Raw genomic sequence first — 17,541 nt, forward strand, 5'->3', positions numbered from 1 at the left:
ACTTTTGGTTCATTTCCATTCCCCTTCTCTTTGTATTGGTTTATTATCTCTATTATGTGTACACCAATTCTGATGGGTCTCAAGGATCTTGTAGAACGATTGAGCAAACTACTTGTGTCAAGAAGCAGGCAAACATACAAATGATGCAGGTAACCCTGGTAAGTTATTGTTTGAACTTTATCTACAAGACTTATGCGGTTATGCTCAGTAAAGTTCATCTACCATTTCTGGTCCTAAGCCTGTCTGCTTACTTTCTCCTCTTGGTCAGGGATTAAATCCCCAGCAGCAGACTCGAACTTCCTACCTCACAGTAGCCAGGGTGGATGAAAGTCTCTATTACGGGGGCAATTAGACAACGAAGTTTAGACTAATCTTTCTTTTTGCTTATCCCCCCCTCCCCCTCCCCCTCCCCCAACAAAAAAAATGTAATGAAATAAGCAAAAAAATTCATTTCCCGGCCCATAGGCGAATAATTTATAAACTAGTTTAAAGCTCATTTCTTAAATTTGCATGAGAAATCTTATACTGGTTTAGATTATTATAGTCTTTAGTTGTAAATCAGTATATTGATGTAGTAATTATATTTGTGATATGACAAGTCATAAAATTTAGAAGATATTTTGGCAAATGATTAAAGTACCTTTTATAGTGGATGGATAAAGAGAGAAAAAGAGGAGAAAAAAGAGAGATTGAAATAATAATTTATTAGACAGAAGAGAAGAGAGAAAAGTAAATATTTATAAACTAGTATTGAGATAAATTATTATTCAGTTAGTAATGAACTACTATAGACCTAGCAAACCTCACTATAGTAGAAATAAGGTTATGCTTATTCTACAACCAACGGGTAGGGTTTTTAAGTTAATCTTAATGAATGATTGGACAAAAGGTAAAATACAACAGTTAGGTTTCTACTAGGGAGACCAGACTCCACAAGGGATGTAACAAGAAATCAGGCGACTCATTCAAGTGATTTTCATATTGTGAACCAAGTCTGCACACATATGTAATGTAAGAACTGAAACAAAAATAAGCTTATCGATGTCTCATCTTAACACGGAAAGATATATAAGAAGGAACAAAAAAAGTTTATACACATAAATGACAGAAGAATTACAGAATAAGCATTACACCATATAAACTCCCTGCTGCTACCCCTGTAGGATTGCTTCCTTATTTGATACTTTTGTACAAGACGTCGATAACACTCTGGAAATAAACCACAAGTATTATATTAAGTAAGCTGGCATGTTTCAATTAAGCTTCAGCAAAGAGAAACCTAAGCTTTCTTTTATTTTCTTTCTGGATGTTCTTTTTGTGCATGCCTTTTTTATATATATATATATTTGCAACTTGACTCTTTTCTTTTTCAGGTAGATATCCAGAAAAAAGAACATCCCCTATTAGTTCACAAGGAACATTATCAGTACATTCAATATTTTCGTCTAAGATAACCTCCTTTCTTTTCCTACCTTTGCCCAAAAAAAGTAGGCATTTAGTCGAAAATTTGAGAACTGGAGGTGATCATTTTCTAATCAATCTCAGACTATAGGAATCGATTTAAAAATACATCGAAAGGAGGATGTTTTTTGCAAAATGGGAGGTCATATATATAGCACTTATTTCCGCTCTTGAACTACAGCGAACCCAAGCATGTGATCAATCGATATAGTGCTCTGACATGAAGAAACTAGTAATGTAGAACAAAGAACCACCCTACTATAATCTACTACTCATCTTCCAATTCAAAGTATTCATTGAAATAGGACTTTTCTCAAAAAGTATACATAGATGGGACAACTAACCTGATAGTACTTGAGCAGTTGTGGTCGTTTCTTCTTATATGTTGGGGTCAGCAGGTCACGCTCCATGTCAAATGGTACTGGGTCAAGGTGAACAGCTTTTATGAACTCAAAACCTTTCAACTGCCAGGAAATATAAAAGTACTATTAAATATACAATTGATTACTACAGGTGCTTTTAAATAGATAATGGAAGCATTAGTAACAAATGAGTATGCTATTGGTGTACCAAGTGAACTCTGGATGCAAATAGGATACCTGACCTTATTTGCTTTTGCAATCTTTGTTAGTTCCCCAAGAATGTGTTCTTTAGCTTTGGGACTTTCACATACAGTGGTGAAATCCCCTATTATTCCATTTTCTTTTGCCCAATGCTCAAGAGCTTGCTGATTCGGATTTGCAACGGCAACAAGGGAAGATTCAAAACTATTTCCATACACCCATATCTGAGAATGTAGTAGAAGCATTTCTTGATGAGAGAATTTAGAGAACTCAAATATTAAGGAACTTCAGATTGGAACGTCAGATATTACTAGACGTCTTGCAAACTGCTGTAACTTTTTAATTAGTTGAGAACTACATGAAAAGTTTAACAAGAATCCATGCAAGGTTGCATAATAAAGCTTCAGATAAGAAAATGATAAAAAAAAATATAATGAATCGCAGATACAAAGATTGTGAGGTCTCTACCTGTAACAAAATCTTAAATTATGGCCCTTCCCTATTACCGGTTGGCTTCCTAGTTATATCTAAAGCCCTTCCTATGCTTAGAATAAGAATCATGTCAGTGTCTTTTTCCTTTAAGAAAGAGAAGAAAACAAGTGCACATCCAAAGATGCAGTTGCGAAACTTCAAATTGCATGTCAGATCAGGATACAGGAGTCCAATCTTTAAACAGAGGAAGCAGATATCAGGAAATTCGAATGAAACCCAATGCAAGTGTGTGTATGTGTATCACACACACACACTTTGGAAACCAAAGTTGACCACGTTTATAGAATGCCATTATTCTCTTAATTGGCACTCTATATGGGAATTCTGAATATTCCTAAAAACATGTTATCAAGATAAAACACCATGAAACATCTGACGTGAAAATAAAGTATCTTCCTTGAAGAAATGCAAGAAGACATACCATGTCTATATCAGGAAGAAGACCATAAATATTCTCCAGGTTTTCTACAGCGACATATTCTCCCTGCGAAAGTTTAAAAATGTTCTTCTTCCTATCAATAATTTTTAAGCTTCCATCTGGTTGCCATTCACCAATATCACCTGCATATCATGATTGCTAGATATATAAAATGAGAAAGTATCCAAACAATAGATACTGCAAGTCTCAGCCCACAGATGAATGATGTGGATAAGTATTGCGTGACTTAAGGTGCCATCTTAAACGATCATAAACTGGCATGTCTCTGTAATTTCAAAATCAAGTTACAACTATATGCTCTGTTTTGCCATACATGGAAATAAAAGCGGGGAATCTCAACAAGACCAAGCTGTTCAGACCACTAGTTTGATAATGCCAACCAAGTTGCGTAACTATTTCACTGTAATTGTGTATCAGGAGAACAACAAACCTGTGTGAAACCACCCATCAACCATAACTTCATTTGTCAGATCTTCTCTTTTGTGGTATCCTGAGAACAAAGTTTTTCCCCTGATGCAGATTTCTCCACGAGGAGTGCTTGAGAGGGCATCATACTCCATCTCAGGAACAGACTCAAGGCGCACATCAACGCTTGGTGCTGGAGGGCCCACAGTTCCAATCATTGATGGGACATTTGGTAGACAAACAAATGTTCCGGCACAAGTTTCAGTCAAACCTAAAACCAGGACAAAAGTAAGTGAATCATCTTTAACCATTCATTATACATTAGACTCAAATTTCAGAATGCTAAATTATATTCCTATATCTACAAGAGGATCACTATCTTCGTACTTCCAGAACTACGATAATTAACAATATGAGGATCTATAACCAAATTATGACAAATAAATGAGACTGTTACAGATAAGCATGAGCTATTCCGTCTTACAATTCCAGATAGCTCTGCAGTAAAATTTTATCCGTCTCCTCGTCATCATATCAAATAATCAGAATAGATGTTTGAGTAGTTGATAGTTTTAACTTTCAAGAAGGCATTCTGTATGTTACTAAATGACATCTAAATTGCAAACTACATGACGATGCTATGCCTGACTGCTTTTAGATCTTGACAAAGGAACAATGCTATTTGGACTTCTGTTATTTACAATTGGCAAATTTTTGGCACTTCTTGCACAGCACACTTAGCATCGCATGATATTCTTTAAGCTCATGTTGAAGTGTTCATGCTTGTTTCAGCAAGTTTTTTCCACTTGGCACTTTTTTTTAGCTTAATGTAAAACTTAAGTGTTGATGCTTTCCTTTTCAAATTTCTTTAGGTGTCCAAATATTTAAAAATTAAAATTAAATATCAGAGAATTTTTAAGAGGTATGCACCATTTTGTTTTTCAACTTTTTGTTATCACAAGTTAAACAAAACAATGATGGATGTACTAGTCGGCATGGCACGTGCCGACCGACACTTGTCGTGCCAATAGGATATCGGCATCAAAAGGTTGTGCTATTGGGGTGTTCGTGCCAGTCAGCACGTTATTGTGTTAACCCATGCTGGTCAATACAGATTTTTTCTTTTAAAAGTGTACAAATGATAGATCTAACTCAATTTTACTAGATCTATTATTTGTAAGGGGTTTTCAACATAAATCTAACATTTTGATGCTAGAGCTAAGAAAGATAGTTTTTAAAACGTAGGAATTAAAAAGAAAAATTTGATTTCTCCCAAATTCTCTCTAAATTTCAAAAAAATTGAAATTACAAAAATAATCTACCGATAAAAGACTCTAATATAGGCTTTAAATACATGTATTCAAATAAAAAAATTTAAGGATTGTTATGCCAAAGATACCAAAAACATCTCTAAATAATCTAAAAAATTGATTAGATGTGTATCAAAGATATGCCAATGTGTGTAGTGTATAAAAAAGATTTTTTCAATGGTCGTGCCAAAGGCACGCCGCGCCGGCAGAGGATCAGCACGTCCATTAAGAAAATCTTTCTTTAGACACTACAAATTATCAATGAGATTGTTTTCCATGAAGTAGGTATTAAACAATGTATACATTATACATAGAACAACTTTAAAAATACATAAATAAAGCTTTTCTTCAAATGAGCATATATACTTGCAAGAAATCAAGTGATGTTGCACAACCCATGTTAGCATAGTAAGTGCCAGTCTACATGAACCAGGCTACTACCATGTTGACATTAGAACTATGGCCTAACTTGGCATCACATCCGAAATATCAAGTTGTGACGGTCTTCTTATAATGTGCAGATACCTTGTTGACACAATGTGCCGAGTGGCATGAACTATGTTGCCTCGTGCATAAATCTATGATGTATAGATTATAAAATAAGTTCAATGAACTTCCATTGAGCATTTCAAGTTCATTTTCATTACAAATGCAAATAAGATATCTAATACTTATATTAGCAGAAAGAAAAAGTAACTCCAGGACATTCAACTACCCTGAGGTTAATAAGTAACATATACACTTATACCTTGTATCTTTGAAACTAGAAATGACAGCAATTGTGGGATAGAGATGAAGTAGAAATTAGATAGCTATTTATGGGTAAATGTAATTCCAGTAAACCATTAAAGAGTGACCTTTCTCCACTATATGCTAACAAATTAAGCAATACGAGCACAATTCTCCCATAAATACCAAACATAGGATTTCTTTAACCTATTTCAATAACAAATGGACTTTTCCATGATAGATGACATCACTTAGCATGGCAGCAAGGATTTCCATTTTTGAATCATTAAACTATTTCTCCAAAATTGGATGCGAGGCTGCTTACATCTTTCCTTATAATCCTATCTTTGGGGACCCTTGTGCATTGGGTCAAGGATTTTCATACAGGGTGTTCCTACTCTGTTGACAAGAAAAGGGCACCGACATATCTCGATACTCGCATGTTCACAACTCCCAACTTTTTTTGTTCCATACTTACCCCATGCAAATCAAATACTACCCTGTGTCAATAGTACAGATTTTTTTTGGCATGACAGCACAAGGCCTCCATGCCAACCATTTCACCAGCATGTACCATGCCAATGGCTAATCAGCACTGCCTTTTTCCACCTTCACAGCATACCTCGATTTGGACACCCTTTCACGTTTCCAATGATTGGGAACATAGTTACTAGGAGATCTATTATCTTTTTTCTTCAAAACAAAAGGAGATCCAATTAATACTGGAAAATTGGTAGGATGATACTTCAGTCATTTAATAAAGTGTGACTCCATAGTAAGATCTGTCATGCGCAATGAAACAGAACTTGACATCAACTGATAGAAATTGCATTTTACTCATTAAATGAACATAATGAAGAAAACATAAATAATCATTGCTGCATTTAATGTCGAATTTCAGAGAAATAAATTGCAAATCAGATTTATCTGATATAATTCAATAATCAATACCATAGCCTTGTCCAAGATGGGCGCATGTCACCACTCGTAGAAAGGTTTCAACGTGTGGAGCTAAAGGAGCTCCTCCAGAAAGGATAATATGTACATTCCCACCTAAACCTTGTTTCACCTAAATGCATGAGGCATCCAAATTTTAGATCAGTAAACAGAGATTAGATTGCTCCTGTTTTGTTCTATCAATTAAACAAACTCCTCAAGTACTTATTATATTTTTGGTCACCTTATTGAAAACTAATTTATCAAAGAAAGGAGCCGCCACTTCATGTTTATATCCCCTACTCATCTTCCAAAGCTTGCTGCAAAATTTCCATCTAAAATCAATCCGCAATCCAGAAGTCCAGATCAGTAGATAAGTAGACAGAAGTAATATAAACCAAATGAATATAAGATGGAAGACAATGATCTATGCAATGTTAACACTTTTAGAATGGAAATGAATTAAGAAATGCAGGTGAGATGGTTTAAGATAGTTTAATTTCATATCCACAAGAAACCAATAATGACAATAGTATACAAGTTGTAATCTGGATGTCAGTGTTTTATATGAACTTACTATTGGTAAGCAACTTTGAACACGAATTTCTTCAAGAACCCACCTGAAGAAATCTTGTTTTGCAGACCTGGAAATAAGAAGAGATAAAATAGGTAAAGTTTATTAGAAATAAGAGTTGGTTATAAACTTTCAGCAGTGCATCCTGTAAATACTAAATACTAAATACCATGATGTACTGTTGATATGCTTACAGTACAAGAATATTTATATACACGTCCACAATGTGTGCGCAAGTGTTTGTGAGGATATGCATGCACAGATATACTGTATACATGTATGAGATATTTTCAGATTTACTAGTATTATTGCAAACAGGGGATGAAGATTTTCCTTCCGGCAGGAATCTTAATCCTTAGTCTTTTTTCCTTGATTACAAAACTCTGATTTTTACTACTTATTTGAAATATGTTTCTAAGATTTTGATTCACAATAAAATTTAATTCCAAATATCTGATCTTATCTTGTCCCCTTTAGTCAATCTTCTCACAGCCTCAGATATAGTTCACAATGAACTTTTTAAATCATATGTTATACTAGTTAAACTTGTATATTAGATAAGATCAGAAGATCAAGAGGACTTGTGCTTGGGCTCCACGCTGAAGCTGTAATTATGTTTCTCTAATCAAACTCTGTCTGTGTATCATGTTCCTTTGCCATTAATTAGAAACACAGAAGTCTGAAGTTCATGGCTTGTGCTGCAAAAATGCAAAAGAATGATGAAGACATGCTGCTGCCTAGTGAGAGAAGAGACGCTATAAAACAGCTGTCCTTCTCTGGCTCCATGTACCACATGTTAAATTGTTAATTATCTAAATTCCAAAACAATAGAAATTGTATGAACTTTCTGTGGGAGAAATAAATTCAAAGGAGGCACTAGAATGATGTGTGCTGAAATTATAACATCCTATTATTGACAATAAGTATTACTGGCATATACAGATCTCTCTACCTTTTTTTAAAATATACACGATAAATTTTGAGATGTCAGACTAGGCTTCTAGCAGATACAAAGACATAATTGTGACCAAGAATAAAATTTAAGTTTGTGACGAAAATATGAAATACAAAGAAACAAAGAAACTATACAAAATATTGTCATTTACTTAACTCTGCAGAAATACATTTTAAAGTCCTGACTTCGTCTAACTATATCAATCCAGGATACAATGAATAGCAGTGAAGAAAGTTAGTTTTGGCTCTCCAATGTCTTCATGTGGAGTCATTTACTTGGCAATAGTCATAGTCTATGTAAGGTAACTCCCAAATTTGAAAACCTATAGCCGTTTAGCTAGCACTAACTTAAGAATTAGCAATTCCAAAGTTCTGACTTTACCTGAATAGATCCGATCCAGGACACGGGGAACAGCCGTAAAAAAGGTTGGTTTCAGTGCTCCAATATCTTCAACTAATAGCTTGACATCCTGGAATGATATTCTTCTATTAGTTAACATACTTATTGAAAGAATACCTTCTACTTGAATAGCTTACTCCACGCCAAAAACCAATTGAGGCCCCATGGGAAATGAACAGCTCCTCAATCGCTCGATCAAAGATATGTGCCAGTGGAAGATATGATAGGTAAACATCATCGTTATCCAACTGCATAGTAAATATGTATGCAACATTAATTGGGACAATTATTTACATCTGAAATTACCAATTCATAACTTGCAGATATTATATGTAGGATTGAGCTATGGAACTTTTTATGTTTCTTTACATGTGCATTTATGATGCTGCAACAGTTCCAAGGTTGATATGGACTTACCTTTTCATTCACATGGTCAAATAACAGATCTATCCCAGCAATATAAGAAATGATGCTATCATTTGATATCATTACTCCCTTGGGGTCACCAGTAGTTCCACTTGTGTACATTATAGTACAGATATCTGACTTCTTCTTTACTGGAAGATCAAATTGCTGAATATCTCCCTGGAACGAAACACAAGAAAATTCTCCAAACTTATAATCTTGCATGTTAGGAATAGAATATTCTTGTATTCAAAGTTCAAAACAAGCATTATTTACTAAAGTGAGAAAAGAAGTAAGGCACATTTTCTCATATTCTGCATACAACAAGGATGCCCGAACAGCCTAAGAGTGAAGCTATTTAAACTTGGAAGGTCAATGAGGAAAACGTTGGTTTCTAATGGGTAAGTAAAATAAGATCATCTTGATGCACGTTATATTTATCTCATATTATCCCTTATAAGTGGGCATAGTTAGACTTAAGCATGACAACGCATTTATTTTTCACAAAAGAATATTAAAGATCAAATATGTCATAATAGTTTGCTGTCATTAAATTTCATGTGCATTATTATCAAGGAAAAGTAATCATCTGAAATTTATTCTGGTAGGAATTTATTATGAAGCCATTCTTGTAGTCAAAATACAGGCAAACTATAATTGTCCTCAAACAAAGATGAGAGCATCAATATAATTCAAAAGCATGAGTTCTCTTCCCCTTGAGTTTTGAGCAAATGACAGTATGACAGTGATGTAGGACGGTCTAAGAGTAAATTTATATAAATATGAGTAGAAAAAAATAAATAGGACAAAATAAGCCAAACAATGATAGATTTATATCTCTAGATCTATATCTCTAACTAGAGGCAATATGTTAAACAATGACGTGCCTCTTTCTTTGGGATTTCCTCAACTTTGATATAAGCATCCAATAGACTAGACTTGCTAAGACATCCTTTGTACTCAAATGTTACAAAATCATAAAAAAATACAAGTTATCAACTTAGAAAATATAATGTGAACTTCAAGTTCGTTACAGGACTATTTACATGGGACAAAAGAGGATTGATCTAGTTTAGGAGGACAATTTCAGGAGTATGCCCAAGAATTAGTTGGAGTCAAGGATGGTCGTGCTGCTCAGCATTGGGCATGCCGATCGGCACGCCTCATTGGCATGATCTTGACACACTTTTAATAAAATTTTTAGGGTATTTAAAGATGTTTTAATCTTTAGTTTTTTATTTGAATATATGTATTAAAATCTACATTAGAGTATTTTAACTTTAGATCATTTTTGTGAATGACCTATTTTATTTAAAGATATAGCAATAGTCAAGTAAAACATTATTCAGCACATAATATGATTGAATACATTCATTAATTGATAATAATCTAATAATTAAAATAAATACCTAGTTGAACATAGTTAATTTAACATGTTTCTATATAAAAGTTGACCAAATTTGAATGAATTTGATATATTCATTTCAAAATTTTGAAATTTGAGGAAAATCTAATCATGCTAAAATTTTAGCTAAAATAATAAATTTTGGGTTCTAATCTACATACCAAATTTGACCAAATTTAAATGCATGTGACATATTAATTTTAATTTTCTTTAATTTGGGGGAATATTTTGGGCGAAATCATTTTCTTTTATTCCTACATTTTAAAGAGTATTTTTCATAGATCTAACATTTATCATTTGAGTTATATCATTTAAACTACTCTAAATTAGTTTCTAAAGTATAAAACAAAATAAATAAATAAAATCTTGTCCACCGACGTGGGTTGGCACATCCCAGATGGAGCTATGCCACTAGCACAACCTGTGCAGGGTGTCAATACTCCATCTAACTGACACAACTATCCTTAATTAAAATATGTTGATCTAATAACTAGAGGTGAAATGAAAAACCTAGAGGAATTATGTTTTGACATAATTTGATTTTCATGTGCCTCGTAAAGTGTCCTACATCAATAAATTACATGTCCAAAAGAAACAAACAAATATGCGGTCCGTAGTCACAAAGTATCATCCAGTACAACAAGAAGTTAATATGAAAAAGGGAGGAGTAAAAAAATGAACTAACCAAGAGCAAAAATTCTTCCCAAGAGTATATTGACAAACCATGATTTTCAACCTCCTCTTTCTGTTCAGGTGTGACATTCCCAAAACTGACAATTGCTGTTAGAAAAATGACAACAAAGAAGAAGATCAATATAACATGGATGGTACATATAAAACAATCGATCTGACAAACAAAAATTAGTGATGTATAACTTACTTTTCAAAAAGTTTGTCGTGTTGGGGAAAGTTTTCAAAACCTGGACAATAAAAGAAAACAAATAAAAATTGTGAGCAATATGTTGAGAAGTTCACAAGAAATGCTAGAAAGTGCAATAGACTTTGTGTAGCATTAAGAAATTGGTGTAGAGGTTTTAGTGTCTTTAGCTCCAAGCCTCCAACTAACCATTTAGAAACCAAATAATTTATAGTAATCTGAAAATTTATCTTCATGTCTGAATGTTAATAAGGCACGTACTGACTCACATACCAATTGCATTTAGTGAAAAAAAATGCAACAAAGTAAACAAGAATTTAATTGTAGAGAAGTCCAACAAACATTTCCAGTGCAGAATGCCTTAAATCTTTAAGGAATCCCTGTAAGATAGATGAAGAGAACTATACAGAATACTAGAAGAGGGAGGGCTCAGATGCTCTCTCTTATCATGAGATGCATTTAAAATTGCAGAAGGGGCAAAATGATTTCATGGAAACTCATTGGTATGTCACATGTCTCAATGCCATAGTTATCAGCAAAAGGAAAATGATTGTAGGATTTTTAAAAATATTCCATTGACTATATCAAGCAAGTGCACTTGCTTATAGTTTCTATTTGTATGGCTCTATTCTACAAAGACCATGAGATTTATCCTATAGCTCCCTGACATTTAGACTTAAATAGTTAAAAGTTGACTCTTAACATAGTTGATGAACAAAGATCCATACTTCATAGTACAGTCATTTACATGACACTCCAAAAAGAAATGTCAACTGTAAATAATTTATGATGATGTGAGCATGAGAACTAAATAGTGGAGCTTCAAGACATGCTATTCCATGTTGCATTGTCCTGAGATGCCAAAAGCATTTAACCAGAAAAATGAAGAGTTGAGGTAACATAGATTGAAGGACGTTTACTTTAGGCATTAACCATCTATTGCAGGGGAATTGGGCACACGGAAATATAAAGGTCATAGTAAGCAAATCAAAGGGATATACACAATAGCTGCTCAAATGAATAGGTGAAACATAATAACTAACATTTGGAAATTCTAAAAAAGAAAATATATAGTGGCATCAACATCATAGCATTGTAGGATATCCATGAATTTTTACCCTTGTTTAATAAGGGGTTTTTCTATAAAAAAACATTGTGTTTATGTGTGCTCTTGTATATCATATTTTTGTTATTGCTTGTCATGAAATACATCTTTTAGAGTAATTAAATATTTTTCATGTAACAACCTACAGGGATACAAAGTACAAACTGACATATTATGAGATGGAAAAGAATTTATAAGATAGATGTAAGTGTACAATTTTAATTACCACATACAAATGGTTCCGTAGAGAATATATAATCATTACTCATGAGTATAACAATACCAGTAGGAACGTAAAGTGCGCTTATATGCATAACATTATTAACCAACTAATAGTCTTATAAGAATAACTACTATTAAATAAATGAAAGGTAATCAAAAGATTATGCATATCATAGAATTTATGATTTATCTTATTCTCATATCCAAAGGAAAAGCACTAAATTTAGTCTTCTGTAACCATTAGAGAAGTTTTTTGAAGTCTGTAAGGACCTATCGTACAGTTTCATGAGAAAATGTCTTACCTCAACAATCTTCTTCTCGTCCACAAAAGCGATCTGAACCTCTGCATGGCATATGATAAATTCTACTGCACCAGCACCTATGTAAATACAGTAAAAACAAACAGAAGTTAATCACATATATCGGTTATATAAATGGAGGCAGAAGACATGATTTGCCTATAATCAGTTTCAGTTTTTCTAGCTAAGGATATGATTCAATCATGGAAAGTAAAAGCTGGCTAACATGGTAAGAATTTGTCTAACATGATGCAGGGGAATACACCAATTAGTCTCCAACTTCCTGATTAAAATAAGTTCTAAATCAGGAAATGGAAGGAAGAAAGAAAAGATCTAATTCTGATCTCAACTTCTCCAATGCAGGAATGCTAAACATTCATTTCTGGGGCAGAGCAAGGATTGCTATGGAGGATACATTCCATCGATGCCTTTGCACACTTGTTCGGCTACAGTAAGTATGACAACTTATATACTATTAAAATATGACAAACTAAAACTACAGTCTACAGTTATCTAATAGTTAAAATTTTAAAGTAATTGATAAGTGAATATGGTAACAAAACAGGAGGTCCCAAGTTCAAATCTCCACGGGGCACTAGGCCTCTTTAAAATATAAAACCTCTTCTCATTTAATACAAATTTATGTCTTGGGTGTATTAAAGTGTCTCAAGCCTAGAAGTAAGAGAATTAAAATAATAAAATATAAGAGATTAAAACTATCATTCTGTAACAGCTTTTAGAGTAATTGGTAAATTAGCACATACCAAGGGTATCATATAGGGGAACACAATAAATTCCATGAGCATTGCAAGCCTGCAGAGGTAACATAGCTTTTATAAGCCATATTTTCTTATTAATTAGCAATATATATTAAACAAGAGTACCTCCATACTGATGACCCATTGAGGACAATTGACACCATAAATACCACAACGCCCTCCCTAGAATAAAAATAAAATCAATGATGGTAAGTTCCACAATTTTTCTTATTACGGCACAAATCAACATAAACAAGATGTTCAAACTATATAGTTGATATTTAAAACTAAAAACAATCCTCTTGATATGAATTGGGTCTTGGTACTCATTTACAGCATGCGAATTTAGACCCAACAATTTAAAGATTATTAAATTAAGAAATTCACCTATTGAATATGAGAATCATAGCTCACTATTCCTAATATATAGACCATATTAACGGTCTCAAAAAAATTCTGAAAAGAAAAGCCAACAGCATAACTAAATAATGGACAACCCACATCCATTGTAAAAAATTATGAGCTCATAATCTTAAAAATAAAGAAAATTCTTAAAGCTTGTACGGAAAAATAGTCGGATGAAGAACTGCTTCTTATAAGCTCAAAATTAAATTTCAAATCCTGTGAGAAGTTAACTAGAAAAAATAAAAATAAATAAATAAATAAATAAATAAATAATAATAATAATAATAATGTAGCAACTTAATTTGATATTTAATTGTTTTCTCGTATGTACCCAATGATTCAGTTTCACTTTGTTGATAGATCTTAGAACTTTTTAACAGCTTTACTGCATGAGCAGGCTAGGAAGTCTTCCATCTGACAAAGAGCAAGCCTTAAGACTCCTCCAGATTATTCCCAGCTCCATATTCCAACAACTGAGGTGAGGATGAAGTTTCAATTTTCATACATCCAGGTCCTTCACTAAGAGAACCTTTCATCAGCCCTCGTCTAAACCAATCTCTGTCAATTTTTTGTTTCTACCTCGACTGATCTGCAAGAGCTTATAATTTCACAGTACTGCCTACTTAGCTGGACTATAACTCTTCTGGAGGTAGATGAAATATGCTTAGTTATGCTTGCTACTATCGAAGTTTGATTCAATGATTCCCTTTCGATTTATCTCCAATCTTTCTACTGTTATTTGCAGGTGAGTGTGATGTTACTGTTTCAACAGAGGAGCTATTTCCTCAGCAGATCAGGACATGGCCCTATCTGTTTATGCCCTCACACATCTTTTTTTTATTCTCAGTTTCCTCTTTCTTACTGATTTAAACTTTAAAGAACGAAAATCATTGGACTCACTTCTTTAAGTGGATGGCAAAGTTCACTGGTGAGCCACTAGATTTAAACAACTATCTGCACAGCTTGTTAGTATTTAAGAGCTCTATCCCACGTGATTACAAATTACTAGTTTGCCATTATACAACTCACTGTAACACATAATGATATAATAACTCAATATGAAAATTTTCACAATAATACCATATAAACAAAGCACATGGCATCATTAAAACTTCATTCAGTCGTGCATCTAACCACCAGTGCTTCCTCATCATATTAAATGCTAAATCCAAAGTTTATAAATATCAAATTTCACCATTCTCTATCAACTTTTAAGTTTTAGAGATAATGGTCATTTGACACACAGCAAAAAGTCTATTGATCTATGTTTAATTTGATTGATGAGTATAGTTATTCAAGTTTATTGATGTTTATATATGTGTTTAAGTTTATGCATGTTTAGTTGACGTTGGTAAGGAAATGATATTGGTTTTTTCTAAATATGAATTATTATATTGCCCCTATGAGATGTATTAGTTCTAAACTATTTAATATAACTAAATAGTAAAATAAGTTTATAAAGTATAATTATTAAATAGCATACTATCAATAAAATATATCACATGACCACATAAAAATGAAATATGCTTTACATAATAATAAATAGATAATTATATTTGATATTTCTGTGCTTAAAATTTGTTTAAAAGGTTACTTTGGTAAAAGGAAACTTACCTTTCTATAATGTATTCTTTTTATTCATATTTTATAATAATATTTATTGGTTTAGAGTGATGCTTATTATTTTACAAGGACATATTCGTTGGTTTGGATAGTGATCAACTTGAAGCAAGGTTTGACCAAAATTAATAAAACTTTGACGAATAAGTAACCTTGTGCAGGGATCAAAAGCCACCTAATTATTTGAAAAGGGAACAGTCTACCTGCTCAACTCCGCAACTCCTAATTGAGGCCCCCACTTTCATGACAATGTCATATACTTCCTTATAAGTCAACCAGATGTAATCACCCGCCTGCAGATTAGAGAAAACAAAAACAAGACCATCTAATTTGCTTCAATGTATTATATAAAAAGAAACTTTGAAAAAAGAAAAAAGAAAAATCCCCCAATAGAAATAACCTTCCCATCAACAATGGAGCGATGGCCGAGCATTCTATTCTTCGGATTCTTCTCCACCGATGTCCTGCATGGCAAACCGCAAACACGATCGATTACATGAAAGAAGAAGTGAGATACAAACATGGAATCCAAGACCCAATTCTAGGTTTTTTTTGTCTGACATATGGGCTGAAACCATACTAGAGAAGTAAGCTAATTGCAATAAAGGAGGGGCTTTTATTGCCAAGAAACGGACCGGAAGATATCCCAACAGCTCTCGACGCCCGGGGGCGGCGACGGGAAGCCGTCCTTGGCGAAGGCGCTGCGATATACTGGGCCGGCGGTGGGCCCACCGTCGCCGGTGGCGAGCTTCGCCGGCTCTACCTCAATCAAGTGCTCCATCTCCAAACGCTCCTATCGAACTGATGCAGAGCTCCCTGTGTTGTAGCTATGCAGAATATATATACCAAAAAGATGGAGAAATATTCATTTCACACCCTGCACTAGTACACTGTGTGTTTATTGTCCTTTACACCCTAATTTTTAACTATTTTTTTATTGGACCCATGTACTGTGCCGTTCACTTATGATTATAGTATTATTTTCAAATAAGCTTCTTTATTCTGATTTAATAACTAAATACAACTTAGCTTATTTTGACATACTAATTTATCATTTTTCCCCTCTTATTCCATACAACTTTTAAATTTTAATTTAATAATAATATAAATTTATTATTTTATCCAAAGTTATATCCAATCAAAAATATTTTCGTCATTTGATTTAAAAATATCACTATTTTCTATTACTTTAATATTAATTTTATATTACATTAACTATAAGCTTGTACTGATAATCTAATATTAAAAATTAAAATATTTTTTTAGAATTAATATTATTCTAAAAGTGAACGGGTAGCTTAACCATCCTGACGTTTGTCGTTTGATTTCAAAAGTACATCAGAAAGAAATAAAATGATAAAAAGATAGGGTGTGAATTGAAAAGAAAAAAAAAACTCCTAACAGAGGAAGAAAGTACAGAGAAGTAAGGCAGTCGTTTTCGTAGTTAACTCTCTTTCTCACTTTGTCGTTGGAGGTGGATTTGAGTTGGCAACCGGTAGATAGCTATTTAAACTTTTAGGTGTGAATAAGTGATGTAGTATAACCTTATGAATTCAAGTCATGGAAACAGCTATAACATTAGATGACCAGTTTTATATCTACTAGTTTAGATCTTGTGTAACAGGAGCCTCGTTTACTGGAATGATCTTATTTATGATAAGACGAACACACAAGTTGGGGATTTGTTGGATATTACATCGTCTCTTGGATGAAATAAAAGATATAAGCAGGATTTATATATATATTTGTATTCTTTTCTTCTTTTCTAAACAAATAGGGTTTAATTGTCAAATTATAATTCCTTAGAAATAAATTAACGAGAGGAAGGGGTGCTCCTTTTTTATAACATTAAGGCGTAGGCACATAGTTTCCATCTCTTTAATTGTTTGAAGTAAGATTGGCATCTCTATTTGCCAATGGGATATGATTTAGTTGGTTAAGAAAGCTTATATAGTATGAGAACATCTCGATTTAAATTTTAATGATATCGATATTTAGTGGGACTAAGTTTTCATTCTCTAAAAAAAATTAGTATTATCGGGAACTAGCTAGAGCAAGCAGTTGGCAGCTGGGATCGATCCCATCCTTTAAGTTAGTTAAAAGTTGGTGTCAAACAATGAATGAGACTGACATTGTTAAATAATTCAAGTCAACGAATACAATACGTTCTCCTTTACAGATA

At 33.2% G+C, this 17,541-nt stretch overlaps 1 protein-coding gene and 1 long non-coding RNA gene across 3 annotated transcripts; one reads left to right on the forward strand and one right to left on the reverse strand.

Annotated features, from left to right (window-relative positions):
- Positions 1–18: 18 nt before the first annotated feature.
- LOC140783297 (uncharacterized) lies at positions 19–521 on the forward strand. Its single transcript, XR_012108130.1, has 2 exons — positions 19–158; positions 269–521. It is a non-coding gene; the product is annotated as an uncharacterized lncRNA (long non-coding RNA).
- A 440-nt stretch (positions 522–961) lies between these two features.
- On the reverse strand, positions 962–16,179 carry LOC140780466 (long chain acyl-CoA synthetase 4-like). Of its 2 annotated transcripts, none has more exons than XR_012107515.1 (19): positions 15,995–16,179; positions 15,760–15,823; positions 15,563–15,652; positions 13,461–13,517; positions 13,341–13,389; positions 12,580–12,656; positions 10,954–10,993; positions 10,759–10,853; positions 8,681–8,848; positions 8,401–8,511; positions 8,246–8,333; positions 6,913–6,979; positions 6,580–6,655; positions 6,351–6,468; positions 3,386–3,631; positions 2,938–3,077; positions 2,061–2,248; positions 1,806–1,925; positions 962–1,209 (listed from the first exon to the last, which is right to left on the reverse strand). XR_012107515.1 is itself a non-coding variant. In XM_073126046.1 (19 exons), exons 1-19 carry the CDS (start codon positions 16,138–16,140, stop codon positions 1,174–1,176), a joined length of 1,971 nt encoding a protein of 656 aa, XP_072982147.1. In that variant the 5' UTR covers positions 16,141–16,178; the 3' UTR covers positions 962–1,173. The 2 variants fall into 2 exon arrangements, 1 of the variants encoding a protein (XP_072982147.1); XM_073126046.1 differs by having other exon boundaries at positions 2,066–2,248; positions 15,995–16,178.
- Positions 16,180–17,541: the final 1,362 nt, after the last annotated feature.

Source organism: Typha latifolia, chromosome 1 (assembly GCF_019914945.1).
Source record: "Typha latifolia isolate L0001 chromosome 1, TyphaL0001v2, whole genome shotgun sequence".
In the NCBI taxonomy this organism is placed as follows: domain Eukaryota; kingdom Viridiplantae; phylum Streptophyta; class Magnoliopsida; order Poales; family Typhaceae; genus Typha; species Typha latifolia.